Below are 27,926 nucleotides of genomic sequence, written 5' to 3'. Positions count from 1 at the left end.
GAACCCCACTGGCTGAAGTGAGAGGTTCCAGAAGCTCAGTTAATACTCAAAAATTGGCCCAATGATACAAGTTTAGGAATGAGCCAGCAAGTTGGATTCACATAGAATCAGTTTTATTGCCAGGTAAGAAATTCATATTAATATAGTGAATACATATGTTTACAAATAAACATTCTTAAAAAACAAACAAACATTTTATTGTAGGAAGTATTATTGGTATCATAAACTCTGTAGTTAACAAGTATTAACACGGGTTTACTTACAGAACATACAGTTACTAAAATATTTCCACATAAAATATGCTCAAGTTACACGAAACCTGTGTGAATTAGAGTGCAGCTGCAATGTGTATCTAAAGCGTATGGATTAACAGCAACATTCCATAAAGGGTCAAATTAAGTCAGCCAGTTGTGAAGGCAATAAAGATTAAAGGAATAAAAGATAGTGGAGAATCTGGGTTGTGTGCAAAATGTTTGTCCCGTGGGCTTTGTCCACTTCTGATAGTCATAGAACATGTGATCATATAATTTAGCAGCACACTTATGGAGAGATGCCAGTGCTCTCAGAATGCAAATCAACCTCAATATAGCTAAAAAAATGGTCTCTCCATTTTACCAGATTTCAAATTCTTAGCCCTTGCATCCTTGATTAAGAAGCAGCACTGCCAGTCAGTTGAGTACAGTAAGAAATGCCACTTCCAATTCTTCTTACAACATAGCAGTTCTCACTCCTCCCTGCATACTCTTCCAAAACTAATCTCCAGAAGAACTGACAGCTGGTGAGAACGCAACTGTAGTAAGATAGCTAGTTAGGATTTAGCTGAACGACTTGTTTTGGGGGAAGGGCAGGAATTTAAGTGAAAGACTGAGTGTGTTGCCTGCCATCAGGCTCTTGCAGCACCACCATCCCATCCCAACTCTGTTTATATCTTTGTGGATGTGCTGAAGCCTTTACAGGCCCAGGACTGTGAGTCTACTACCAGTGCCCGTTTCAAGAGTGTTTTTACTCATATGAACAAGGCATCCTGCTCATCAGAACCACAGTCAAGACCACGAGCCCAATTGTTTGTTTAGTTTAAACCCAGATCTCTGACGTTTGAGGCTAGTCTATTAGCCTCTTCCACCAAATAGTCCACCAAGAGGGAATGCCACTATAGAAAGCCAAACGATAGAGACAGTATACCATATAACATTTAGTTGAGCTACGAAGAGCTACCATGGCTAAAGCAAGTACAAAATGAGAGACTAGAGGGAAAAGTTAAATTGGGAAAATGGAGGGGCTAACTAAATAGTCTTGACTGTGCAACCACTGCATGGAGATGTCGTCCAGTATCCCTTTGGGACAAACAGAGGAGGCTGAGCAGGGCAGAACCCTTGTCATCCTTAGCAAACATGAGGAAATAGCTTGAAGGAACAGAGGGGTCACTTTGAGAAACAAGACTGTCATTGAACAATAGTAATACAGTAAAGGCACCACCCACGCTTAATTTCAGTCTGAAGCAGTTGAAGATAGGCAAAACATTTAGGTAAAGAAAAAGTCCTGACAGTCTGCAAAGTAAGAATTGTTACCATCTGCCCGAAAACAGGAGGACTGAGAGGGAATATTCTGATGCCCTTATTCCCTCAGCAGCTTTCTGTGTCATGATATGTCTCTTCTTGTTTTGGAGGTTCCCAAAAATTTCAAATCAAACGAAGTAAACTGAAATAAAATCTTCTGCTGTTTGTTATCATCCTGCAGGATTCTCTACCAGCCAGAAAGGTCCCATAAGCTTAATTGTAACAGTCTTCATAAATTCCTTGTGAAAGAGTCTTTGTCCCTTATTGTATATATATTTTTTGCGCTTTCTATAGGATGGTGTGAAAGTACAATAATAGATGTTAGGGGTTGTACCAAGATGCTGGCTCTTGGCTTTTCACAGGTCTAGTGATTATTAATAGGTTTTATACAAAATTCCTCTCTGAAATATTATATTACAGTATATTGTTCTCTCTTCCTCTGTCTCAAGGCAGGAACATAGTGTAAATGTTTAAGCAGACATAAAGTTTCTCTAGATTGTGCTACTTCTCATCATGGATTTTAGTTTCAAGTAAAAAAATTTAGTCACAAGGGTTTGTGTTCCATTGTGAAATACAAATGGAGTTTATAATTCAACCTTCAGTGTGTATTGCTGAATGGTATTAACCCACTCTTCGGCCTACAGTTGGCTGGATACCAAGAGTGTCGAGGTGGAAGTTCCTTCCTTCCTTCTGTTTCCTTTTTTTTTATTATTATTTTATATTTTTATATTTATTTTTTGCCTTTCAGTTGAGTGTTTGTGTTGTGTGTGTATTTGTGTATTTGTGTATGGTTTTTAAAGGATTTCATTAAAAAAAAAAAAAAGAAAAGGAAAACAAACTCAAACAGTTACTTCTGTCTTGCTGTTAGTTATGAAGTATGGCTGTGGGCCCAAATAGTGCTGGCTCCGGGTTGTCAGTGGGTCGCTTAACGTTGGGTCTGCCATACCATGCTTCCCCTTGTTTGTGTATGCTTGCCGTCTAAGAGACTGGTCATTGGGATCCCAGGTCTTGTAGTGGGAATTATAACCTAATGGGTGTGTGTGGATCTTTGCGATTTTGGATTTCTGCCCGTTCTGTTTGGTTAGGCCACTGTCAATCGTGTAAGCTCTGTCTTCATCTAGGCGCACTGGATGGAGTGGCAGGCTCCCCTTGGCAGCCAGTTCTGCAAGGTGTCGGCGTTTGGTGTAGAAGTCATCGTTGACTTTGTCAGCTATTTGGATTTTAAAGGGGGAGGGGACAAAAAAATCAGTTGGACACAAGAAAAATGTTACACAGTTTATAGTATGTCATGCACAGTTACATCTGTCGTCCAGATACTGTTACAGGTACATCAGTAGGAGAAATCCATGCCACCTCGCACTCCTTATTTTCTCTCTGTAGAATATTTTTGGATGCCATTATGCTAGGCTTTTCATATATGCAGACAAAAACCTGTTGCTCTTTAACAAAAGACTGTTCCTGCCCCAAATGACTCAGGTTATGCTGATATTTACATTATGGGGATAGGTCCTATGAATCTTATCGCTGCTCATCTGATGTAGCATGGGAAGTTTAGGAAGTGTTCAGAAGCATACAGACATTACTGAAAATACAGAGACATCTTGGGATGCCTGGCTGCACATCCCTTTAAATGAAAAGTGTCATGTGGGTGTTAAACCAAGGCAGTTGTGAGGTCCAATGATGGACCTGTTTCAGTTGAATAGTGCCTTACAGAAAAATGAAGAATGGCATCTGCTCTTCTAAATGGTTGGAAGTTCACTAATGCTTTATGGGGCTGAAAATACTTTGGGTTGTTGAAGGTTAGATATTTACCCTATTTAACCCTATTTTCCAGACAATGAAAATCCTAAATTCCAGGTTCTGACATCATTTTCTGGGGCCAGTGCCAGTAAGAAATACAGCAATAGTCCTGCCAAAAAATACTGCATTGCAGTTCTCAGATTAGGGTTTTGCCCTCTGTGATTTCCTGGACAAGTGTCTTCCAGTGCATGCTTTTGCTCAAGTTTGATTGTTGCTATTGCTGCCATTTATTTGGCCTTGCTTAAACGTATGAACCGTGCTCAGGAAGCTAAAGGCATTCTGCAGCACTTCAGCAATTCATTTAAATTTTGAGACTGAGTATCAGGGATTTAAGGGGAGCTTAAATGAATTTCATTTTTTATGATCTTGAATTTTACGTAAAGAGGTTTTATTTACCCCCTTCAAAAATCTAGATTTTGATTTAAGATAGTGCCAAATATGTAGATCAACTAACACAGTGGTGTGTTAATCAGCAGTGCTGTGCTTTGAATATATGATTGTGTCGGCCTGTATTTGACTTTTGCTGTGCCCTGGCTAGTTCCATCCATTTTCCTTGAAGATATGTCATGTAAGACTTCTCTGCAAAAGTCTTGTACATGTACATGTCAGCTCCTCTTGCCTTCATGATGAGTAGGTTTTTAATTCCCTACACTGTTTTTGTTTATTTCCCCTCTTTTTCTCTCTCCCCAGTACTGCTAGGAGGCTTTTGTTGCACTCTGAATTTTCTCCTTCTCTCTAGTTCTGAACTGGATCTTTATTCAAGGCAGTGAAATTCCCATAAGCACCACATTAATCTTCAAGATCAGGGTTCAGTTCTGCATCCCCTTTGTCCTGGCCCCTCAGGAACATTACCAAAAGCAGTTACTGTTTATCATCTCATAACATTTTTTGTATAATAATAGTGTGACTGGACTTTGCTCTTAAATCCTTAATTTTGACATTAAAGGGGTGTTTTTCCTCAATGAACTGAAATTGCTTGTCTGTGCTGTAAAAGTAGGCTTTGTATGTTTTACCCATCTCCATCTGCCTCATTTTTTAATCGATAAGTTAATGCTTTTCTATAGCATACAGATGTCTTCTGTTTTAAACAAATCACAGAATGTAGATAATGGCCTATTCTAATTTCAGTCTAGGATGTGGACTTGCAATTGATGATAGACCTGTAATCTGTTACAAAGAGAACCTACTAAATTCTGCTTTGATTTTGGGGTGAGTTGTTTCATTTAGAGATCTGTAATCTGAATAATCAAGTTCTACCTGTTTCTCCTTGGAAGAGCTTTCTCCAGTTCTAAATGTGGCTTGTCCTTTTAATTTGTTAATATTTGCTAAATGCCACAAAACAGTATTATATACAAGTTGAATAAAAACAGGAGGGAAATGCAGTCTGTATTGCTAATTTCTCATTAATCTGTTATCAATAATTGAGAAAAACAGTTGCAGAAAAGACATTGTGAATATCCACACAAGTATTTATTTGTATAAATTTTTACATCAAAGGAACTGCACGTCAACTGGTTAGGGGAGCGAGCTTCTATACATTATGACTTAGGCCTTGTCTATATACAAAAAGTCACACTAGCTTATGTAATTTAAATTTAGCGTAGTTAATTATGTCCAGCTCCTAATATAGATATATTTGTCTGCCTATTTCACATTTAAATGGGTTTAATTTGCATAGAAAAATTAAAAACTAAGCTAAACTCATGTAAGAATAGAGGAAAATTCTACGTTTGTACTTTTAATCTCATCTTAGTTAAGCTGCAGCAATTTGCCTTACATAACCAAGATATTTGATGATCAATTGCAATGTAAATGATGACTTCGGTTTAGATAAGTAACACTGGTGATGCAGTTATGTAAACAATGACTAAAGATTGTAGATATTTGCATTGCTTGATTTTTCATGCCATTTTTCTTGTTTGTATGGCTAACTGAAAAGGCCACAATAAGCTGAAGCTACTTCCTTAGTTTCTTTTTATTTTTTCTTGCTTGCACCTTTTCCCACTGCCAGCAATGGTCCTGGATCTCTGAATTTTGTCAGACATTAGATATGTTACTCAGATCTCCAAACACATCAAGATTAATATCCTCACAGAAGAGCAAATTGCATTACTGTTGCATATAAACAACAACCTGACTGTAAAAACTAAGCAAGGAAGAAATCAGCCTCACAAGGACTGTGCCTATGACACATCTGTGAGATTGATTTTGCTCTTGTATATGCCACACTGTACGTAAAATTTTCAACTCTTTTTGTTTTTTATGGAAGATCATACAGTAAGTGAAATTATTATTTCTGTAAATATAGTTACATTAAAGTTGCTTTAACTAATTTAGTCCATAGTCCCTTTCTAGGGACTTCTCAACTGTTGTCTGGAAACTGGGCTTGAAGACAACAAACCAGGCTTTGATCCATAAATCCTCTTCAGCAAAGTCAAGCAGAAAGCTGGCAAATGTGTGATTGCATGTGTTTTGTGTGGCAGAGACAGTGTTGGAGAGCTGCTGTTTGTATTTGTCCTGTTCAAATAACGATTTGCAAGGTTTTGCATGAGAATTTCTTACGTATGCCGAGGAGTTAAATGCTAACAGTGAAAGCCAGCCTATTTATCTAATGTTTTACTGTCTTTAAAATGGTCTTCTTTCGGCATGCACGTGCAGGCTTACACATAGGCACGTGACCCAGAACTGGGTGGAAGAAAACACTGTTGTAGCAAATACATAGCAAAAAAGCATTGATAAAACCAAATTGTTCTAGTGTTCAAATGGGCTTTTGGCAAGTTTTGAAGCAGTGCTCATTCTTGCATACTGACTAGATTATAGGTTTTATAATACCAGTGTGCTTGCCCCAGTGTGAGTTACCTGATGCTTGTGTAGTGCAGAAACAAGTTTTTTTACTTCTGGTTTTCAAAGCAGAAAGACTCAGACGACTAATATTGAGCATGGTTTTGTAACAAATGTTTTATCAAGAAAAGCATATTTATAGTATCCTGATGCCAACTACTTTAAAAATCAACTGTGAATCTCAGGAAGTTCATTTCTCTTCTTAACCAGCCCCTATAAATATTTTGTGGACTTTAAACATGCAAAGAGACGTTTTGGAGTCACAGAATGGATTTATTGTGTGACCTTGGGCACATGACTCAACTTTCTTCTGCCTTGGTTTCACACTGTTAACACATTGGAGGAGGTAGTTAAGTGTTATGAAGATTAATTGCTGTTTGTAGAGTATACTGAGTTTTCAGACAAACGGTGCTATAGAAGTGCCTTTTGCATTGGCCTCTGTATATAGATCAGTAAATAGGATTTAAAGATATTACTGTCATGTTTGCAGAAGGAGTAAAGAATTAGAATTACAAAATTGCCAAATTAACAATAGTAGAAGAAGGGCTTTAATTTTGCATGCTATTCTTTGTGTTCCCTCCCTCCAGTCTTGGCAACTAATTATACAAATGTTCTCAGTTTCAATATTTTTGTAAAGTTTTTACTCCTTTAAGGTAATGCACCCACAAATTTAGTTACTGTTGTAGCTGTTCATCTGGAAAAAGTGTTGAAATATGAATTTTTTCCAACCTAGAGCGTGTGCCTGGGAGGGGGGACAGCTTGGGCTTTTGTTCCTGCTGTGCATGAAATGAGTAACTGAAAAAAAAATAGAAGCAGTATAAGGATCAAAAGCAAAACTCTCCCTCCCAGCTGAGTGCCTTAAATATTAAGCTGAAGACATGCTTTCTCTTCTTTTGTCTTTCTAGACTAATAAATCTTGAAATTTCTTCTTCTCCACAGCTCAAGTCCATCAGGATGTGAATCTGGGAGGGGACCATCCTAGCAGAAGGTGGGATGCACCTTGCTGGGTAGGGAATGTAGATTTAAATCATGCTCGGAGCAGTTATACAACCATGAGCCTATCATCTAGACAGTGGGTCACTCCACTTCTCACTCTTATCTGAATCCAACAATGCCTTAAAGTCACCGTAACTGTTATTTCGTTTTGATCTTGACTTTGCTAGTATTGATGTCAAACATCTCAGATTGGGACCCTTGCCTTAATCCTTGAATTTTGATTTTGAAAGGAGTTGGCTACCAAGCTGCTTGGGATAGCAAGGTCATGGGAATGCGTAGGAAAATGCGAGGTGGCCAGAAAGGGAGGGGCTTTTGATGGTATGTTTTGATTCAAGTTTCTCCATTCTGCCTAAATTTGTCACTAACAAAAATAAGCTTTGTTCTTTTGCTGATTGTTGATTGGCCGTGACCAAACTTGGAAGTTTCACATATTTCTTCATAATCCACAGTTATATAACAGAAGTATGTAAACCAGTGAGTCACTTATAGACTAAATACCATGGATGAAAACATGTTTTCTTGAAAATCAGTGGCAAAAATCCTGTGGTTGTAATAGGGCCAGGATTTCTCAGTGCGCTATTAGTGTATGTTTTCTGTGCTGAGAGGTGGCCCTAAAGCTATGTAATAGTGTTCTGCTCCTTAAGTAGTCTTCAAGGTGGCTGTGTAACCACTTTTGGCACAAAGAGTTGTGTGAACATGCATTAACATTGTGTAATGTTTTGGGGTTTTTTTGTAAAATATTGCAGTTGCAAGCACTTCTGTGTAGAAAGTACAGCTAAATAAGGAGGTATTGGGTAATTCTGAAGCAGTGATTTTTTGCTCTTTTCCTCAGTGACAATCCACTTATCTTTGTGGGTCCATAAAATAGCTCTGAGTTTTTGCACCACTTCTTACAGCTATGGGAGAAGTGTAGAATCCTGAAAGGCAATTATGTCCTACAGCTTTTGTGAAAGTAGGCACCTAGGAGTGGGAAGGAACCTCTGAAGTGAGAGAGGAGAATCCACAAAGGAGTGAGCCCTTATAAAAGCTCTAAAGATATTAAAAAAAACCCAAACCCTTCAGTGGGCGCTTGCAGTCACAGTGTCAGAAGATACAAAAATATATAGGGAACCCTGTTTCTCAGTAGATGTTTCACAGAATTGTTTGTTATCTGAACATATTTTAAGAACTACTTTGTGAAATGCAGAGCTTTATTCTAGCCACAAAGAAACTGCATTTCAAATTTAGGGCTAGAGATACAGAAAGCAAGCCAATGGAAAGTGCTTGGGGACAGGATAGCAATGAAATTACTACAATGACACACCAGATAACAGCTAAGCTACACTAACTGCTTATTTGTAGATGTTTTCTGTGTAACAGTAAAGCTATCCCTATGTAATATTTAACAGTTTATAACAGGGCTTTGCTTCTACAGCCATGACTTTGCTGAGACATTAGTGTAGTTACCTGAAGCTATGGGAACATTACATTTCTCTAAGTAATGAAAGTGAAAACTCAAGGAAAGACAAAGGGGTAATGAATCCTGGCTCAATGACAGCACAAGAATTTTACCCAGGGGAATACTAGGATGCTGCCTTTGGTGGTGCTGTTGTTGATCCTGTCTGAATGTGTGATTGCTTATTCATTTGCTTTTCTAAGCTGTCATCTAAGACAATATGTTCAAAGGCTTCCAAGATATAAGCCAACTTTAAGTGAGAGTTTTTGTGGGAGTTCATCTGAAAATCAAAGGATTATCATTTCTACTCTAGCACAAGTTTTTTCATGGTGGGGAAAAAACTAACATCGACTGAGTTGAGATTTCCTGTAACATATGAATTTGATCCAAGAAATTCACTGAAAAGTGTGTTCCATCCAGTAAAACAAACAACTACTGATGTGTCTTTTGAAGGAAGGGGTTCACCAGGCATCATGGAGCAAAGAATTTCCTTTGCATAACATGGAGTCTACCTGAATGCAGAATACAGCTAGATGTTCAGGTAGACACAATTCTGTTCATAAAATGCCAGCAGTGGGTAGAATGATATGATAGATCTGTATATGGCCAAGAGGAAGGAATGCAGCTACTTCATGGTTGGTCACGAGCTATTCTGATCTCATGGGCACTGGAGTGGCTGTGTATAAGGTGGGGCAATTTTAAACCATACTAAATTCTAAGAAAGGATGAGAGCCATTTAAAATCTTTTTTCCATCCTTCCTTCTCCATTCTTGTATTGAGTTTTGAGTATGCAGAATTCAGCCTGTGGACTGCAATGTATTGTTTTCTGTCCTAAATATTTGCCTTTCTTCCCAAAAAGTTCTAACACCAGTTTGCCTTTAAGATAGTCTGAAAAGGAAGATAATATTTTACATCTGTGGATTCTTTCCATTTTTTGTATTCCCTATTACTGATAGAGGTAAAGGAAAATACATAATGGATAGAAACATCCATAAATGACTTTCATAATTTTGGTAGAACCTACTTTTTGTGGCTCTGTGTTATTCTTCTTCTGGTCCCCTTTACCACTTTATCTATTTACTCATTTCTTATAGTGATCTGGAGAGAGATCAGGCATGAAAAGACCTATCATATCAACTTTTTATTCTGCAGACATTGTCTGAAAGGAGCTTGTCCACCTCCAGACACAAGACTGCATTTTTTCCCCCAGTGAAATAAAATTCGACTTTCATGATATGAGACATGATGAAACATAAACATGTAGGCCCAAACATTTATCTTCTGTCGATTACTTTCATGACAGTTTCTGAAAGGCTGAAGAGGCCAGAATATTTCTGGGTTTTGAAACACATTAGGAATGGTTTAGAATAGGAATGTAATTAGACTTGGTAAGTACAGCCTCCAGTCTCAGCAATGTTCTCTTTATCCAATACAGGCAGCGAAGGCTGCTTCTTGGCTGGGAATGCTGAGACAGAATTTGAATAACTCCTCAGGCACCAGACATCATGTGTGGTAACTCATGTACAGGGTTGCAGTTCCCTGGAACATAAGAGTAACTACATGTCTGTGAGCAGAAGCACCCCTCTTGTGACATTGTGCCAAAAAACCCACAGCACTGCAAAGTCTGTTTTTTCTTTTTGTTCTTACAAACATTTATTTTCTGTGTAAGTTTAGGAAGGTTTCTCTTTGGACATGTAAACCAGCTTTTCCAGTTGGGCTTTGTATACTTGACTGCATTGATTTACATAGTATTAAATTACAATATTTATGATTCAATTCTGCAAAGTGCTGCAGTGGTATCATTGCAAATTGGTTTTAGTCAAAATAATCCAGACATACACACCTTGTACCTCATGTAGAGACAAATGATGTGCAGAATACTTGTATCTAACCAGTGTAAGAAAAACCAAGCTTTTCTGATTTACCAGAATCAATAGGTTCTGTCAACGTGGATACAAATGGTGGCTACATCATGTTATTGTAAATGTTTTCAGGAGACCTGAAATCTGTTGCATGCTGACAGACAAAGATCACACTACTTTGTTATGTCCTCAAGTGATTTAACATTTTCAATTCCAAGCATCAAGATGTTAAAATGCTGGTTCAGTATCATGCAATGAATTATAAACTTGAGAAGGAAATAAGATTGCCAGTTCTATTCTTAAACCAATAGATGAAATTATAACAGAAGTATAAGAGAATTATGTATTCAAAACTCTGACTTTTATTTGAAAATGCAGCCAGTGGCTGTCCTGTAACTGTAAATCTGTTTTTTCATTATTTTTTTCCTAAAGGCCCCTAAGCTCATGTCCTTTCATGGCATCCACAATGGCAAATAAATATGAAAAATTCTACTGTGAAATATTTATTTAATTTTATCTCATTTAGGCATATTTATCAGTTTGAGTTTTACTGGAAACCTTATATATGGTAAGAAAACTTGCCTTTTGAAGGAGTCATGCTGTCATGCTTGACTTCTGAATAAAGCACAACTGCAGCATAAACTGATTATAAGAAATGAGGGTTTGGTTTCCTTTCTAAAAATGTTGTCCAAAGCCAAAGAGGTTAACACTTAGGAGATTTGCTTAAAAGTATTCTTCCATTTCTTCCTTCAGTAATCTTGCTTACTTTTTCACTGGGTAGTTTTTAATGCTTCTCAAGCAAATCAGTTAGGACAAATCTGATTGTGTCAAGAGTGTGCAGCAATGCTTTCATACATCAACAATAATGTGAAATTGTTTGTAGCCTTTCTGGTCAGTGAGGACCTTCAGCCTGTTTAAGGGCAGGGCTTCCTAACTATGCCAGGAGCACTACTTCATTGTACTTTTCCAGAAGAATTGTGCAGTCATGCAATAACAGGCCCCACTACTGTAGTCCGAGTAATTCAGGCAGTCCGCACACAGCAATGTGCCTTGCTCCTGGGAGTGGACCGCAAACCAGGTGGACTGTCCTGGCAGGCTGCACACTGAGTAGTATGTGGGTCACATTGGAAAAAAATTCACAGTGTTCTGCAATATGATTCAGCGTCTAAAAATGTGTGTTTGTTTTAACTTAAGGTGTCAGTTTATCTTATTTAACATTGACTGAAAAAGCCGTTATATTCCTGACCAAATTTATTTGTAATAACTGTTCTTAGCATGAACCTAATTTCATTTTTCTCACACATCGCTGTTGGCATTCTTCTGTGTGCTGAATTTTATTTTCAGTTTTAATACTTTTTATTAGATGTTTTGGTTTCTTTTAGCGTACTGCTGGTTGTAACTCTTGAACTTATGTCTGAATCAGGTACAAATCAGCTACAAAAGCTCCTAGCTGTGATGATGTAGGAAACTGCATGAGGACACAGAAGACCCAGTTCAGGTATCTGAATACATAATTGAGACATGGTTTTAGTGCTGACACAAATCTGCATTTTTCTGTCTTTCAGCTGGCATCACACTAGATTTTACACCATTATTTCTGAATATGGGGTGAGGCCTGAAGGCTTTTTGAATTGTACTGGTTAAATGAAAAAAAGTGCCAGTGGTGTAATAACTGTTTTTTGCAGGAGTTCTTTTTATTTGATCTCTTTCTTCAATGTTATAATCTTAAAAAAAATTTAGCAATCATTCCGGATTCAAGCATTTTTTTTTTTCCAAAATTAGCTGTGGCATAAGTTGTTTCTATTAGAAAGTTATCTTTTTCTATTGTTTTTGCCAGAAGGAGTCTTTTCAAGACAGAGTTATTAAGCAAGAGAAAAAAAAAATTGGAAGTAATTCCATAGCCGTACTTGCACGCATTCAGTTCTGGGTTTTTTTTTCTCCTTTCCTTCTCTTCCTGTTTCCCTCCTATCAGACTGTGTGGCATTTGTATTATTAAAGCCTTGTGCATAATTGTCAGAGGTTTCCAAACCAGAGATGTGTGTCAAACTGAAAAGAAATAGTGTTCCCTAGCAATTGCATACTTGCACTGTCAGAAGAAAATCAGTTTCATAAGGTGTTTGTACAGATTGGGCAAACCCAAAGGCAAAGCAGAGCTAATGCCTACTCTGAACAGAACCCTCTGAGTAGCCTTCACATAAAGCAAAAGCATTTGTGACTGACAGACAGTCAAGGAAGAATCAGTAATGAAGCCCTCTTCAGTGAATATTTAATAGTGCGTACGCACACGACTTCTGCCATATCGGAGCGTTCAGCTCCCACATCTACCTTTTTTCCCAGGAACTGCAATCATAACCATCACTTGTGAAAATGAGAACCAACAGCGCTGAGCCGCAGATCTTCCTTCCCTGCTGTGGCAGGTCCCTTGCAAGGGAGGGTGAACTTTTCGCAATAGCACCTTCTATAGACTAGAAAGCTTTGCAAACTTTCCCACTATAAAAATTAACTCTTGTACTTAATATTATCATTAGGATGGGACAGACTGATATTTTTGTGGTGATTTTTTGATGCTACTATGTATCATACTTTTGTTTTTAGCTTCTCTTTTCCTCTTATCCTTCTTCAAATAAACTGTCAGGGGAAGGACTTTTGGAAAATTAGCTGTGCGCATTACAAATCATGTTATTATTCTTCCTCCCTCCATGCCTCAAGCCCTTTGTTATTATAATATGAATGTGTAGGAGTAAAGCAATGATCTCTGTGGCTTTTATCTATGTAATTTCTCTCTTAAACACACTTACTGTCTTTAGAACGTCCTTTGCAGAACCAAAATAGCAGACAGATAACTGCTGCTATTTATGTTATATTGCTAATAAAGGATTCACTCCTATCAGTTGTCTTACTACTCTTCATCGGTATTCATGGGTAATTCTGAAGAACATCATACTACTGGAGATATATCCATGTACAAAGCTGGCGAGTATTAAAGCCTTTCTGGTTTGAATTTTTGAATTTGGTTAGAACCAGAAAAAGTATTATTTGTTTACTTTAGTAAACTTGACTTGCAACAAAGTAATCCTCATAACTGTTTAAAATTACCAAGTCAAACCTGAACGCATGTTCACATCACAAACTTTGTAAATGCAACAGGCTTGAAATAAATAGTTTAAAACTCTATTATCTGCATGGAGGCAGATTCTGATGTACTTGAAGAAATAATACTTTCATACAAAAATAACCCCAATGTGAATCAGTAGAACTATAGGAAATAAAATATGAGTATAGGAATTGAAGTCTGTTTCTCACTGAGTTTGCTTCCCAAACCCAAAATTCCTAAATTTATTCCTGAATTAATCATATTGATTGTAGAGGGATTTCAGAATTGTATTCTCCGGCTTCATTCTATTATTCTTGTTCTCTTTGATCAGTTATTGGGAAAATTTAAATCAAAGCCCTCCCTTAAAAAGCTACTTTTCATTTTCACCTTTTGAGTTTTAAAAGAAAAAATCCTGGATCAATCATTATAACCTGATTTATATTTTAATATTGTCAGCATGAAAGACTACTCAATAAATAAAAGTGGTCCCTGAAAGCCTCTAGTTAGAGGAACTTATAATTAAATTCAAGAAAATTATCTTCAAGACTTTTTTCCCAGAAGTCATCCAAAGTTCACACTTTGCAATCATTTAGAACTTCACTTTCAGGTGCTGAGTTTAGAACACTTTCTAAGCATGGCAGGTATTTAAAAATGGTTATGAACTGAGAGTCTCAAAATCTCTGTTAATTTTTTGAAAAATGTCTTTGGGGGTGGGATTTGGGTCACCAGTAAAGTTATAAATTTTGATAACCTGGCACCTCTGAGAACCACTTTGCAGGGTATCACACGTTGAGCACCTGTATGAAACTCTTATTGTAAAAATATTGCCATAATTGACCTGCACAGCTAATAGTCCAGGAGGTTAAAATGAGTGGAGTATGGTCAGAACAACCAGTGCCGTTGATGTGTAGGCGCTATGGTTGGAACTGTAAAAGTCACTTGTCAGATTAAATCTAGACTTTAGCTGGGATCCCACAGTGTTGCTATTTATCTGCAAGTATTCACAATTGTTTTCATATCTTGAAGATCAACCTCTATTCTTAAATAATCAATTAAAAAGTTTGCATTGCAGAATGAGAAGTATGTTTATATGTAGGTATACGTTTATAGTGCAAAATAAAACAGTTCCACAGAAGGATGTATAAGAAGGGTTGCAAGTGAAATTGTTTAACAGTTTTAGACTTTATCTTCCTGTGAGCTGATCTTTGGTTTTTATTGGTTCACTTTATTAGTGGTATAGCCTAAGTGTAAAGTTTCACTCACTCATGTCTTCACATCACTTAATGTGTAAAAAATCTTGTGCATAATTCATTAACATTTCATAGAAATAGCTTTCAATAACAAATGCTTGGTTTAGATTTGCTAGTTTCCTTCCTGTGGCCATTACTCATCTCAATACATAAAAATAAGGCTGGTTATTGTAAGCAGTCTTCAAAGACAAAAGACAAGCAAAAGACAGTAAAAAAACCTGGAAGACTAGCATTCTCTAGCAGTCAACTGGACTCATGTTACTGTTATTTTAGATCTTTTGTTGTATGTTATAAAAAGGAGAAAATTAATTTTTGTTTCATTTTGATTCATTATCACATAATAAGGATTTTAAAATCAAATAGTTTCTAGAGAACCAACTTAATTTTTAGCAGAAGGGTTGAGTTCTCTGTGATCTATAACTACAAATGGATTGTGGAGCGGCATTTGTGATCTGAACTTTATGACTTTATGGATGACGGTTTAATTTTCACTGTTTTAAAATACATGCTGGTAATAATTAAAAAATGGCAGTTTCTCCATTGTAGCAAATCCACTGTAGGGAACATGGGTGGAAAGAATATCAATTTCAAGAACAAGAATTAAGGATACACAGATTTAAATTTGCTGTTTTGGCATGAGAAATTGGTTAAGAATTTAATAGATATTTATAAACATTCTTCATCCACCATAAAATCAGATAGTGGACAAAATTCAGACAAAACAAATTCACTAGGTGTGATTGTAACCCAGAAAGCTAAAAATCCTGAGGGAAACTTCAACTAAATGGACCTGAAGGTCAGATTTCCTTTCCTTTACAAGTTCAATGTGTTGCTAAAGTCTTAAAAAATGAGTCAACATAGAGGGAAATTTTAAGAGCATCTTATTTTGTGTGAAAACTGCTTCTTGTAAAAGGACTTCTTACCATTTCCTCCCAGCAGCCTAGATGTCACTTCTGCTAAGACCATCATATCCCCAAAGAGTTACCTTTTCACATCTCTGTTTATTTGCTAAAGTATGGCCTGAGCAATGGCTGCTTGGATGTCTGATTCCCCAGCCTCAGAAAGAATATTACCCTGTAGATATTATCCTAAAATGTTGTTTCTTTAACAGGCTGTAAAAAGATGTCAGCGATGCAGTTGATCTTGCTCAAGATAGTGAGGTTTTGCACAAACAATGTATTTATAATTAAAATATGGCTACCTCATTGGAAGAAGAAATGAGTGTGCTGGATGATAAAATAGGAAAATATTTTTATCAGGTCTCCCCAAACATTTTTTATTTACCTATGACAGAGTGCCTCAGGGTATCGGAAGCCAATTTGGTAAATAACAGAGAAAACAGTTACATGAGTTAGTGGAAGCAAGAAAAGGTCTTGAAATTCTGCACACACTGGGCAGCATATGAAGTTTGGGGGGTCTTAGCAGAAGACACAGATGGAAAAAGTGACACTGGCACTTCATCTGCTTGGGAAATGGGAAGGCTGAAGGAACAATTCTAGCAAAGCTGTTGGTAAAGTGAGGCTTGCTACTGAGTGCTTCTTGGCTTTTCTCCTGTGCCTGAAGGAGAAGCAAGTACTAAAGTATGAAAGACTTCCTTAACAAATGAACACTCAAAAGTTTCAAATTCTCCAGCCACACTGGGCTAAGTAAATAACAATAATAAAAAGATACCAAGCTTTTATGTCATACTTCCTTGAGACAGATCCCTAGTTCCAGTGTTGAATCAGGCAGGTTGCTTAGTCTAGCATTTTCCATGACACTGAACATACCTCTAGAGGTATGAAATCATTAACTGAATCACCTTCTGGATATGACAAATGATGCATTAATCTGTACTTCCCTGTCTGTTTTCATGGTGCTAAATCCAGGGGGCTACTCCCATGTACCAGATTTTTTTGAATCCATTTTTGTGCTTATGGAAGTATTAACTGAAAAATTCTTTACTCTTTGAAATGAAAGCACAATTCCTTTTTAAGCCTTCCAAAGAAACATGAGTATTTACCTGTCAGTGTAACAGTGTGGTTGGTATAGGAAAGTAAAGTAACACAAATGTATTGCGTCCAATAATTCTGTAGTTCTACTTTTTCTCCAGTTTGACTGCGTGAACCCCTGTGAATGCATAGGCAGGTCTTTTTCTGTGTTGTGTGTTCCCATTTTTCCAATGACAGTATTTCTTTCCAGCCCTCCCTGTCTTTGCACAGAGGCTGCTGAGACAGAACACAATGAACTATAGGGAACAATACAAAATCTCATCTTCAGGTGAGGTAGGTGTCAGGTTCTTAGGGGGCTGTTGTGAAGTCACTTCTATTCGCACGAGACATCTTTTATCAGCATAGAGTTATAATAATTTCTATAGAAACTGAACATCTGAAGCTTAAGAGAAGGCACCACCAAATTTCACATCAGAGAGGAGGGTGGTTCAAAGATAACACCTTAGAGTTAACCTTATGGTGAACTTCCCCTTTGGATCCTTCTGTGTGTGAAGATGTAAAGGACAAACAAACCAGGCAGTTTTCTCACGTTTCACCTTTTTGAGGGAGTTGTTGCTTTGTGCATTGGCACACTTGTGGCTACAATATTTTTTACATAGTAACAGTGACCTGAACATGAGATATTTATTCGAGTGTCACAGAATCTCACTTTGGAGTTTTGCAGCTGCAGGCAGAGCTGGAGCACTGTCTACGTTTCCATTGGGATAAAAAGAACTGTAAAGCTTCAAGAAATGTTGGGAGCTGTAGACTCAGAGACATGATGGTGAGTCTGCTGCCAATTATATTCTCCTTCTAGCTTTACTATATCCAGTCAATTAGATCTGATTTTGTCCCACAGGAGACTACAGCTCCCAGCATCACTGAAGGCATTCTGGGTCTGAGTTTTGGGGGAAATTCTGTCCGTTGGTAGCTTGGGTTTTTTAAGTTTGGTTTTGTTTGGTTTTGTTTGGGTTGTTTGTTTTGGGTTGTTGGTAGTTTTTTTTTGTTTTGTTTGTTGGTTTTTTTCCCCCAAAAATTTTAACTGGCTGAGTTATCTTGCCTTAAGTTATGCCCAGTCAGTTCCTCAAAGGTTTGTGTGTGTATGTGTGTGCAAGAGAGAGGAAGAAGAATGTTTGTGAAAGAACTATAAAATCATTTTTAACTCTAGAAATAGTTGTATTCTCAGTTTTTACATACACATCTATGCATCCCTCCGGCAGCTGAGTCATCTTTCTCCCAGTCCTGCAGGGCTTTAGAAAGTTGGGCTTGGGTTATTTTTTAATTTTTGCAAGAAGTTCTAAAGAAGGTTAGTCACTTTGCACTCCCTGAAACTCAGGAAAGAAAAGTAACTGTCACTGGGCAAGACTTGCAGAACAATGTGAGTGACTGAATGAACAACTAGTATCTCAGGATAGTGAGGCCAGTTTGAGCTCTAGGAAACTTATTAAGCAACAGGATGGTCTCCAACTCTTACAGCTTAGCAGAGTGGAATTTGAAGTTGGATTATTCATGCTTTCTGAATGAGTGTCCAAATGATGTGTATAAAAATTTGTGATGAGCTACCTTTGTATGTCCTGGGACTTGAATTTCCTGAAGGTGTAGCTTTAGCCGTGTCAGGATTGCTTTAAATGAGCAATAACCATTTAAGCATGGAGTAAAAAAATGGTTGATGAACTGGAAATAAGAATAATTTATGCAGAAAAACCTCTTTCTGCACTTTTCACATAAATAATCAAATACTGCAAAAGCACCAAAGGAAACCAGGATCATGTCATCTTAGGTGACCAAAAAATTAAAATATCTAAACACTGGGTGTTTTATTGCCACACAACATTCAGTGACCACTTTTGGTGAGGCTGGTCTTGGATCTTGTTAACACTTTTCCCTCGGATACACTCTCTGACATTCCATGGTGGTACATATGTAGCACTGTTGAAAAAAGATTCTCTGGTTCAAAAATGGGCAAATAATGGATGAACAGGTGCACCTATCAGTCAGTCAGATAGGCTAGAGACACTAGGAGATTAATTGCTTTCCTATTCTTTCAGGAAGTGCGTATTGGTCTGTCTCATTTCCAAGGGGTTCTCTACCTTCTGCTGATACCTGTGTTGTACATGTTAAGGTAGAAGGAGAGTAAAATTCTGGTGCAGTGAAGAAAACAGTAAGTAAATCTCGACTCACTATTACCTTGTTGTACTCCAAGCACACATGTGAGAATATAAAATAGGCACAGAATATCCTCACGTTATTCAGAGATGTAAATGCCAGCAGACAGTAAGAGAAAAAGGTGAATTTGGTCAGTAGCCGCTGGTCAGTACTTAAGGAATTCTGGAGGCTGCAACAAATAAAGACATTCCTAACAAGAAATGAGGAAAATATCCCCTTCCATTGAGTGTGTAAGGTTTCGGCTGTGCAGTTTGAACTGGTTCTCATAAAAATATTTTACTTTTTAAATAAAATACATCCACATTGGCCTTTTCAACTCTCTTCCCCCCATTGTGCTGAATCAGACACCCTGCAATGCACACATTGCATTGCATGCATGCATGAACAGTCCAACTTCAAATTGCACTCTACTAAGCTGTATGATTTGGACTCTAAGGTGTAGCTTCAAAATAGCTTCCTAGAGATCAACTTGGCTTCACTACCAAGGTATTGGTCATTCTCATCCAGTAACACAATGCAAATTAATAGCAATGGCACTGTTGTCTCTTGTTTTCACAGTGCTTGAGTCTCAGGTACTGAATTTAATGTGGGTCCCGAACACAATCCAGAGCAGAGATTACTGTGACTCTCTACTTTTCCATGAACTGAATTTTCACAGCAGCCAGTCACTGAGGGATGAGTAGCTCACTTCTAAAATTAGACAGCCAAATTTTTAGGACATCTGTAGTTCAGAAGAAAGCAGCTGTGTGGAAATTAATTTAATACTGCCTCTGGTAAAGCATTACTTTTTCAGTTATCTAAACTTCTTACCACTTATGGCCACATTAAGATGAGTGATATTAATGTGCTATAGCTACATCTACAGTTGCTACAAAGCAATAGGAATGCTGCTTCCTCCTCCCCCACCCCCCGTTAAAGAAGATAATTAAGCACAGTGGACTACACCCAAACAATGGGATCATGCAGAGTAAGAGGCATTTAAATTAATATGGTTTGCCTCAAATGCATGGAGAAGTACAGAATACATCCCTTATTAAATTTCTGTTGTGGCAAATGTGTCAGCATATGAAGAATGCCATCACGCTGTGACATGAATACCAGGTCAGGGTGAACTCAGCCTATGTCTATTTGTACAAAATATATTATCAGGTTAAATATATATTGGTGGGCCTGATGTAGGCTGGTTGCTATTTCCTCTCAGAACTCTCATAAAGCCAGTATGAACTCTGCAATGTACAGTCTGGCTAACTTGATGTCAGCTTTGTGGCCACAAACCTAGGCCTGGCTGGCATCATGGAAAACCTGCGTTGTGATCTTGGGATGTACTCAAGAGGTGCCTCTTGGGAGGAATAGCAGCTTGAGAGTCTGAAAGGGGTTTAAAACTCAGCATATTTAACTGTTGGTCCATATGTCCAGACAGAAAGTGTGAATCTCTAACAGTTTCAAAATCTCTACTGTTTTCTGCTGAAAAGTTTGGATAACAATGCAGCGCTTTTGTACTTTTCTTGTGAAAATTCACCTGACTCTAAAACTTGGCTGGTGTGGTCTAAGGCCAGTATATCTTGAGGGAAAAAAAATGAGAGAGGGGATAGGAAGGACAGGGGAAAAGCATGGAAAGATGGTGCAATCCTCCTGGAAGAAAATGTCCCTGAAAGTTATATTTAATTTAGTTTAAGATTCCAAGAGTCATCATACAACTAAGCTGAAGTGAAATCTTTCAAGGTTGATTTAACTGTATGGTTATAATCTAGCTGCTTTAAAAACTTGTTCTCAGGCACCTAAGAAATATCTAAATTCTAATTTAATAATTCTTTTTTTAAAAGTACATTCAGTGCCTCTTGGGCGGAGAAGAGAAGTTTCTTCTGAGTGTTTCATCTCTTGTTTGTTATGCTTAAGTACCTTTTAGCTTTGATGATTGGCTTGACCTAAATTGACATATGAAAAAGAAGCCTGATATCAGTGCATAAATCTGTGGTAATCATCACATTATTACACAGTATCACCTTTTGAAGAAGGAATTGTAAAGCTACTCTGTCTGTATTCAAAATTCAGCAGAAAGCTATTAAACCTTGTCTTTTATAAACAGATTAAAAAATGCCACTTATGAGAAACAAAACCAGCATGCTAAAGCAAAGCTAAACTGTTTGAGATGGGACTTTGGTGTACATTTTGTTAGAAGTCTGCTATCCTGAAATTTGGATAAAGGAATGTCAACTTGCGATGAAAAATTTTTCTGGCATGATGAATATTAGATTCTTAGGTCAGAATGTTTTCAGCTGTTCTGCTATTTTTCTGAGCCAAATAGCTCTTTCTGGAAATAGGCAGCATGATGCTGCTCTAAATTAATGGGGAAATGATGTTAACATACGTATGTGTAAGCTGAGCAAGGGTTAGTGAGAAGCTGTTTATGAATAAACCCCTCCAGTTCTTAATTTATTATTGCCTAGAAGGGGCCTGAAATATAAGGTGATAAAGGCTTCCTGTCTTCACATGGCATGCAGCAGTATTTATAGCCCCTGAAAAGTATTATCAACTTACGCTTCCAATATGAAAATTAGGTTGAAATCTTTGCTCACTATTGGCCTTTTCCCTTCCCACAACTGTTTTTTTGAGGATGTTCCAACATTTGCTTAAAATAATAGTGTATGACATTAATCGGTCACAGAAAATACCCACCACTGGGATCTTTACTAGGAGTTTTGTGATGCACTAATTGTTTGAAACCATAAGGCCTCAGAATATTTCTCCAGTGACCTACTAACGCACATCTTGCAGAAAATGTGAAAGCTCGTACTTCAGAAGTGTCAAGCACCTTCTCTTTTAGGAATTATTTAGCTGGTGTCTAAACATGGGCTTTAAATTTGCAACATATCTGATGGTTTTTTTCGCTCATTTGTGCAGATAGGTTTGGAAAATGCATACCGAAATGCATAGGTAGACATATTCAGGGCATGAAGAGCTAGGGCTGACCAGTATGCATATAACACGGGTGAAACTCACTGAAGAATGGTGTACAGTAGGTACGGTGTGGTTTTGTATGCATATATAGACACACATGCATATGATGTCCAATCCTTACATATAAGTTTATTATCACTACTTGTAGTCCCCCTGTTAATTTTTAATGTATTTCCAACTAACATGATATTCTACATGAAGTTCTATCATGAAGTAGTCCAGATGAGCGAGACTTTGTTTTTAACTTTGAAGCAGAATGTCAGCTGACAACAGCAAACACAACATACTGATCTAAAGGAGAAGTCATGCATCGTGTTGCTTACTTACCAACTGCCTTTAGAGAGGCGTACTTGTTAAGCTCTTTGCCTGGGGGCTGTTGCTCATATGGGTTTGTGATCTGTCCCAGACTGGGATACGAATGTTGATGTGCCATCTGAGGAAGGAGGGGAGATGTTGGCATGACGTTATTCATCTGTGGTGGATCTGTGTTAAAGAAAATCGACAAGCATTAATAAAAAAAATAAATTAGTCTTAAGGTTTTAACATCCTTACCCAGTACAGATTAGACAGGATATGTAATGAGATTTAATGCAACAAAACGCTATTTACTCTGAAGTGGGAGTTTGAGTACAGCAAACCTGTACTTCAAAGAGTTAATCGCATGATTAAAGGCTGATGAATGATTGTAGCAATATATGGTAACTTGTGTATAAAACAGATCTTTGGACTAAAAAATAGGCTTTCAAAACAATTGAACACCAACACAAAGGCTGAATTTCCTGCAGCGTTAGGATACAAACCAAATTTGAAGTTTGTTCCAAGGTAGCTTGAATACAGGGCAGTAGTATCACTGTCTGTGTGGTTAAATAGCCAGGCTGATTTAAATTGGCTCAAGCAGGCTGTGGCATATATGCAGTTATGCTTCTTTTAATACCAGAACCAGCTTGGTTATTTGCACAGCATTATGTTGTGTTCTGTAGATATGCCCCACAGTGCAGAACATGCAATTTTGGCTCATGACTATCATTAGGTAATTTCTTCAAAGCTCACACTTTGTCCTTATGTTTCCTCCTTTTCCTTTCCCTGGCAGTAGGTATCATAATATCATACAATAACATTTTCTGTAGCAGACATACCTAAAAGCAGGAGCTAATTACTGAGTATGTATAGTTTTATATCAGCACTCACCCCATATCCATTCTGTAGTTGATTTGTTCCTTTTTAGGCAAGAATACAGCCTGGATACTTTTCTTTCAAAGATATACCATAATTCATTAGTTGCTTTTAATATTTGATTCCAGCCTCTAAAAAGTTTGGTCAGAATTGTATGCTGCACTCAATTTGCAAACCTAAATTTCCACAGGTTTCAACATGCTCAACATATCTGTTTTGCTGAGTCTTTCTCCAGGCTGTGTATTTTGAGGTATGTGGTGCCTATTGTCAATTCTAGAACCTTATCATGGCTTCTGAAATCACAGATGACTGCATTTTTCTCCTGCAACGAAACCATGGTGCTGAATTGGTGACAATACAGTAACTCCCACAGCATCAAGTACAGGCTTATGATCATGTAGAAAGAAAGCTGGGCAGTTAGGGGAAAGAAGGCTTATTATGATGGAGTGAGTGGACCACCCCCAAGTGCCCACAGGATCTGGCAGGAGCCAAATATCCTGCAATTTGCCAGGATTTTAAGGGAATTGAGCCACTTGGCTTTCCGCAGCTCATTAATGAAGCCTAGTACAAGAGCAGGAGCTCTGAAGCCAGTTAACAGATTTACTGCTGGGAGAGAGAAGGAAAGCTAAGGCATTTTTTAACTACCTCCTTCTTCTTCACCATTGTGGCTGCCTGGTGCAGTCTCTGCTGTTCAGACTGAGGCTGCCCCTGCCTCTGCAGAGCATTGTAATCACATCCTCCTACCACATGCACATATAAACAAGTTGTGAGGGCACCTCGAGGCAACTCAAGAAAAATGGTAGAAGTGCTATCATCTAATAACAGTATGATTCTTCTTGCTGTTACTTGTTATTAATAGGGAACAAACTGGTTGTGGATAGTAAGTAGAGCTGAATGAGAAATTATTTTCTCATAACAAAAGAGTTTTTCAGTCAGTGGGTTTTTTCTTTTACCAAACAAATGAAATCTGAAGTTGGATTTCTTTTTGCAGTTGATTGTGTCATATCAGGAGAAACATTTTGTTAGGATTTCAAAATTATATATATATATAAAATAAATTGCCTCATTTTTTAAAAGAAAAAGGTTATTTTGGATTGAAAACCAGAAACTTTTCTGTTCCAGAATTCCCAAAAAAAGTATTGGAACACATTTTGAATCTTTTTGATAGTTGTACCTTGAAAGGGTAAGATTGTTAAGTTAACCCTCTCACAGAAACATTTGTTATTTTAATGAATTGCTATTTTCTAATAAATAAAAGCTCTTAGTAAGTTTCTGTTCAGCTATAGTACTGGTATGTATGATATAACTAAGTGGCGTGACTCTTCTCTTAGAGCAAGAATTTGCAAAATCCTATTCCTTTCCCATTCTGTTTCTACAGTACAGCTGAGGAAAGCATCTTACTCTAATGGCTTGAACCATAAAATAGCTGACCACTCTTTCTAAAGCATCCATATCTTCCAAATGTCTCTCTTCTACACTTGCATCTACAAGTACACTTTTGAGGAGGATTGCTAGCACAGCTGTATTTTGGTAACAGCGCAGCTCTAAAGTTACCAGTATGGGTGGGACCTTTAATGTAAGGAAGGTACCAACGTTTTACCACTACATTCACTAATTTTCTTCTGCATAGCTCGAAATCAGCACTTTATAGATGTTACTACCGTGAAGTTCCCTTGTGGCAATTCATATTATTCAGTCTGTTAAAACATCGTGATTTCACCATGATGAGAATGTTGTGAGCACCAGCATTTCTAAGCTTACTGCCAAAGTGACTTGCAACTGTGGAGACTTGCAAAAACAATGTAAATAAGGTGTAGTTAACCAGGACTGGTTTTTTTCTACCTCTGTCTCTTACTTATACCTATCATTTTTACTCAGTCATCTCATTAAATGTAGTGAAGTAATGTACCTGGGAAAATTAATTAGGGGTCCTTATTTTTCATCAAGGTGTTCAGTAGCAGACTATGTTGTTCCTAGGTTGCTGGGTTACTAGTGTTGTTGGCATTTGGTTCTTTGAGTGTTTATGAAGATGTAAAGAAATATGTTTTCCATTTCCAGATAATCTTTGACTTCTCTTTTGTCTTGTTAAAAGCCCAGAACTCTCCTGAATTATTAATTTCAAGCCAATAAATGCCACTCATTCTTCCACTGCTGCACTGACTAGACAGTGCCCCTCACTCATACCCAGATGCTTACACAAGACTAAGTCATCACATAGAAGACACAGTTCAAATTACTCATTCAGTTGGCCATTTGCAGAAAGTAAATTAAGCAAAAGGCCAAACTCTGGCATAGTGCATTGAAGAAAATTGAAGAAAATTTCCTATTTATAAAAAGACTCTAATTGGAATGGAATCCTAGGGTCTAAAAGGAAAATCTAAGCTTGATATATACATCTGTCAAAATCTGGATTATACTAAATTTTAGTCTAACTGGCCATAACTGGTGAATGTTACATTTGTTTGCAAGCTCACTAAACTGTGTGTGATCTGATTCCTTATCTTTGGGTAGAAATAAGTAAGCAAATGGGACATTTATGTTGTTTTCTCCACATATAGTTATTGTTTTCTCCACATATAGTTAATGTAATGATGATGAGTAAATTCACCTGTATTTGGGTGCTATTTAGGAAATGTTTGTAACTGAAGTAACAATGGTGTAATGCAAATTCTGCAGCAGGCTTGATGATGGGGAGTGTAAGTCTAACCACTGGGGAAAACCCAAGCTTAGCCATCAGCAACTGGGAGGTTTTAAACAGGACTTGCCTTGCCTACTCTGGGGCAAACACATTTATAATTCAAAAAGGTATTGGGCTCGGCAGTGTTGTCTTATACTTGTAAATACTCCTTCAGTCTCAGCAATACTGAATAGAGATTCTTTCAGGAAACAAAGACATTTCTCTACAACTGCGTCTTAAGATCTCAATGTGAAATTTGAGATTTTTCAATTTGTGATTTTGACTTTTTTTCCTGAAATTGGAAAAAATAGTAAGTGTTAAATTTGGGGGAGCAAACAATGATCTATTGGATTATTCAAAGTATTCTGGGATACAAAGGATTGGTTTCAGTTGGAAGAAAGTTTAACCACAAAAATCCCTACCACCTTTATCACTGACGTCTAGCGCCATGTTAAATCCTTTATACTTATAAACCAGGTATTCTGTGGTTGGTGTTTGCAAATACCTGGCTTCACTGAATGGGACAACTTTAACCTGAAAGCTCTGGTTGTGCTGATATGTTACTTTTGGCAATCTGACAGCGGTACATTGCTCAGCATGGTATTCCATATAACCAGCTGCATGGTGCCACTGCCAATTTATGTATTTATTTTTAAAAGAGAATACAAACATCACAAAAAGTCGAAAAACTGTTTGTGTCACAGCTTCTAGCATGAATAGTCAGACCTGATCAGCAATGGTGATATTGTAAAAAAACCCTGCAATATTCACAACCTGTCTTATTTTCTGCTGAAGCAAGGAAATATGATGCCAGGGTGCTTCCTAATATCCCAAGACTTTGAGGAGTCATTCTGGATGTAGTGTTAGTGGTTTGCTCTCTGTCTTCCTAACACCAGCCCAAAGGGAAAAGTTTGAAAAACTGTGCTGGAGCTCACCACACAAAAGCTAGATGTCTGCTCAGCAGGAAATTAGACATACAAGAAAAAAAGAAAAACAAAAAAAAGTCTTCAGATGCTGAAGAGTGCTTTTGACTGTTATCCCCTTAAGAGGTCTAGGTATAGAAAAGCTTGTGGGAGGCAAATGGAGCAGAAAATAAGAACTGGAAGGAAGCTGCACCAAAACCAGTTTATAGCTAGAGAAAGTGGGTTTTACATCCTAGCCACCAACGATGAGCCTTTGGAAATGGTTAAAGCATCAGCTGCTGGTCACAGTATCTGTTTATTATCTTGAGTTATATCTCAGCCTGTGCAATTGAAAATTGTATCCAGATGTCACCGCTAACAACTTACTGCATTTTTCAAGTGAAAATGCTTTTTTTGGAGTGTTTCCACCCCTCCCTGATTGTGAATTTTGGAGTTGCTTTAGTGTGCCTCACGGTGACAACGATAATATATTTGGTTGCTGTAGTTATGCTGCAGTCTATCCAATTAAGATGGTGTCATATCTAATTTATGCACTTCATTTAGAAATCAAGGAATGGGCATCTCACCAATTATTTAATACAAATAAGAACCCAGTGTGGAAACACCTGATACACCATGGTCTCATGTATGAATGTGGCAAGACAAGGCAAAAGCCCCAAACATTTTTTTGTTTGTTTGTTTTGTTTTCTGTATTGTTTATACACAATATTGTGCTGTTCACCCAGTTTGATTATTCTTGTCAAGAAGCTACCAGGGTTATTGGAAATACTCAGGGTTAAAGGAAGGGATGCAAGTAGGCTGCTAGCAGTAATAAGCTTGTTCACTGTTTGAGAGCCAACAACCTGTCATGAACGTCCCTTAACCTCAGCCACCCTCCTCCCTTTCAGCCGTGGGAGAATGAAACCTGTTCTGTAGAGTGGCCTGGGGATTCATTCCTTTCTGTAGCAATGAAGTCAATGATTCGGTGCTTGAAGACAGGGAAAATGAAACACTCCGTAGGCACAGAATGGAATCTATTAGTAAATGAGCAGTTACAGGCATAAGGAAAAGAACAAATGAGACAGGTGATGCAGTAACAAAACAGGAGAGGATGGAGGAAGGGCAGGAAAGCAGAATGAGATTTTGCTATAAAAGCCACCTGCAGACGCACATACAAAAGAAATGAGAACAAGACAGACAAAAGAGGACTGGCAAGTCAAGGGGGAAAAAGGGAAAACTCAGAGCA

At 37.7% G+C, this 27,926-nt stretch overlaps 1 protein-coding gene across 1 annotated transcript in view; it reads right to left on the bottom strand.

Annotated features, from left to right (window-relative positions):
- Positions 1 to 205: 205 nt before the first annotated feature.
- The window catches only part of SHISA9 (shisa family member 9), a 195,160-nt gene continuing 167,439 nt past the window's right edge, over positions 206 to 27,926 (bottom strand). Inside the window, exons 4-5 of the mRNA XM_064461876.1 lie at positions 22,256 to 22,411; positions 206 to 2,766 (exon numbers count right to left, since the gene is read on the bottom strand). Of these exons, the coding sequence (XP_064317946.1) occupies positions 2,396 to 2,766; positions 22,256 to 22,411 (527 nt within the window). The 3' untranslated portion in view covers positions 206 to 2,395. The remainder of the gene's footprint in view (positions 2,767 to 22,255; positions 22,412 to 27,926) is intronic.

The sequence above is a fragment of the Phalacrocorax carbo genome, chromosome 10 (genome assembly GCF_963921805.1).
Source record: "Phalacrocorax carbo chromosome 10, bPhaCar2.1, whole genome shotgun sequence".
Lineage (NCBI taxonomy): Eukaryota > Metazoa > Chordata > Aves > Suliformes > Phalacrocoracidae > Phalacrocorax > Phalacrocorax carbo.
The sequence above is the reverse complement of the archived record's forward strand: the minus strand, read 5'-3'. Positions and strand labels throughout refer to the sequence as shown.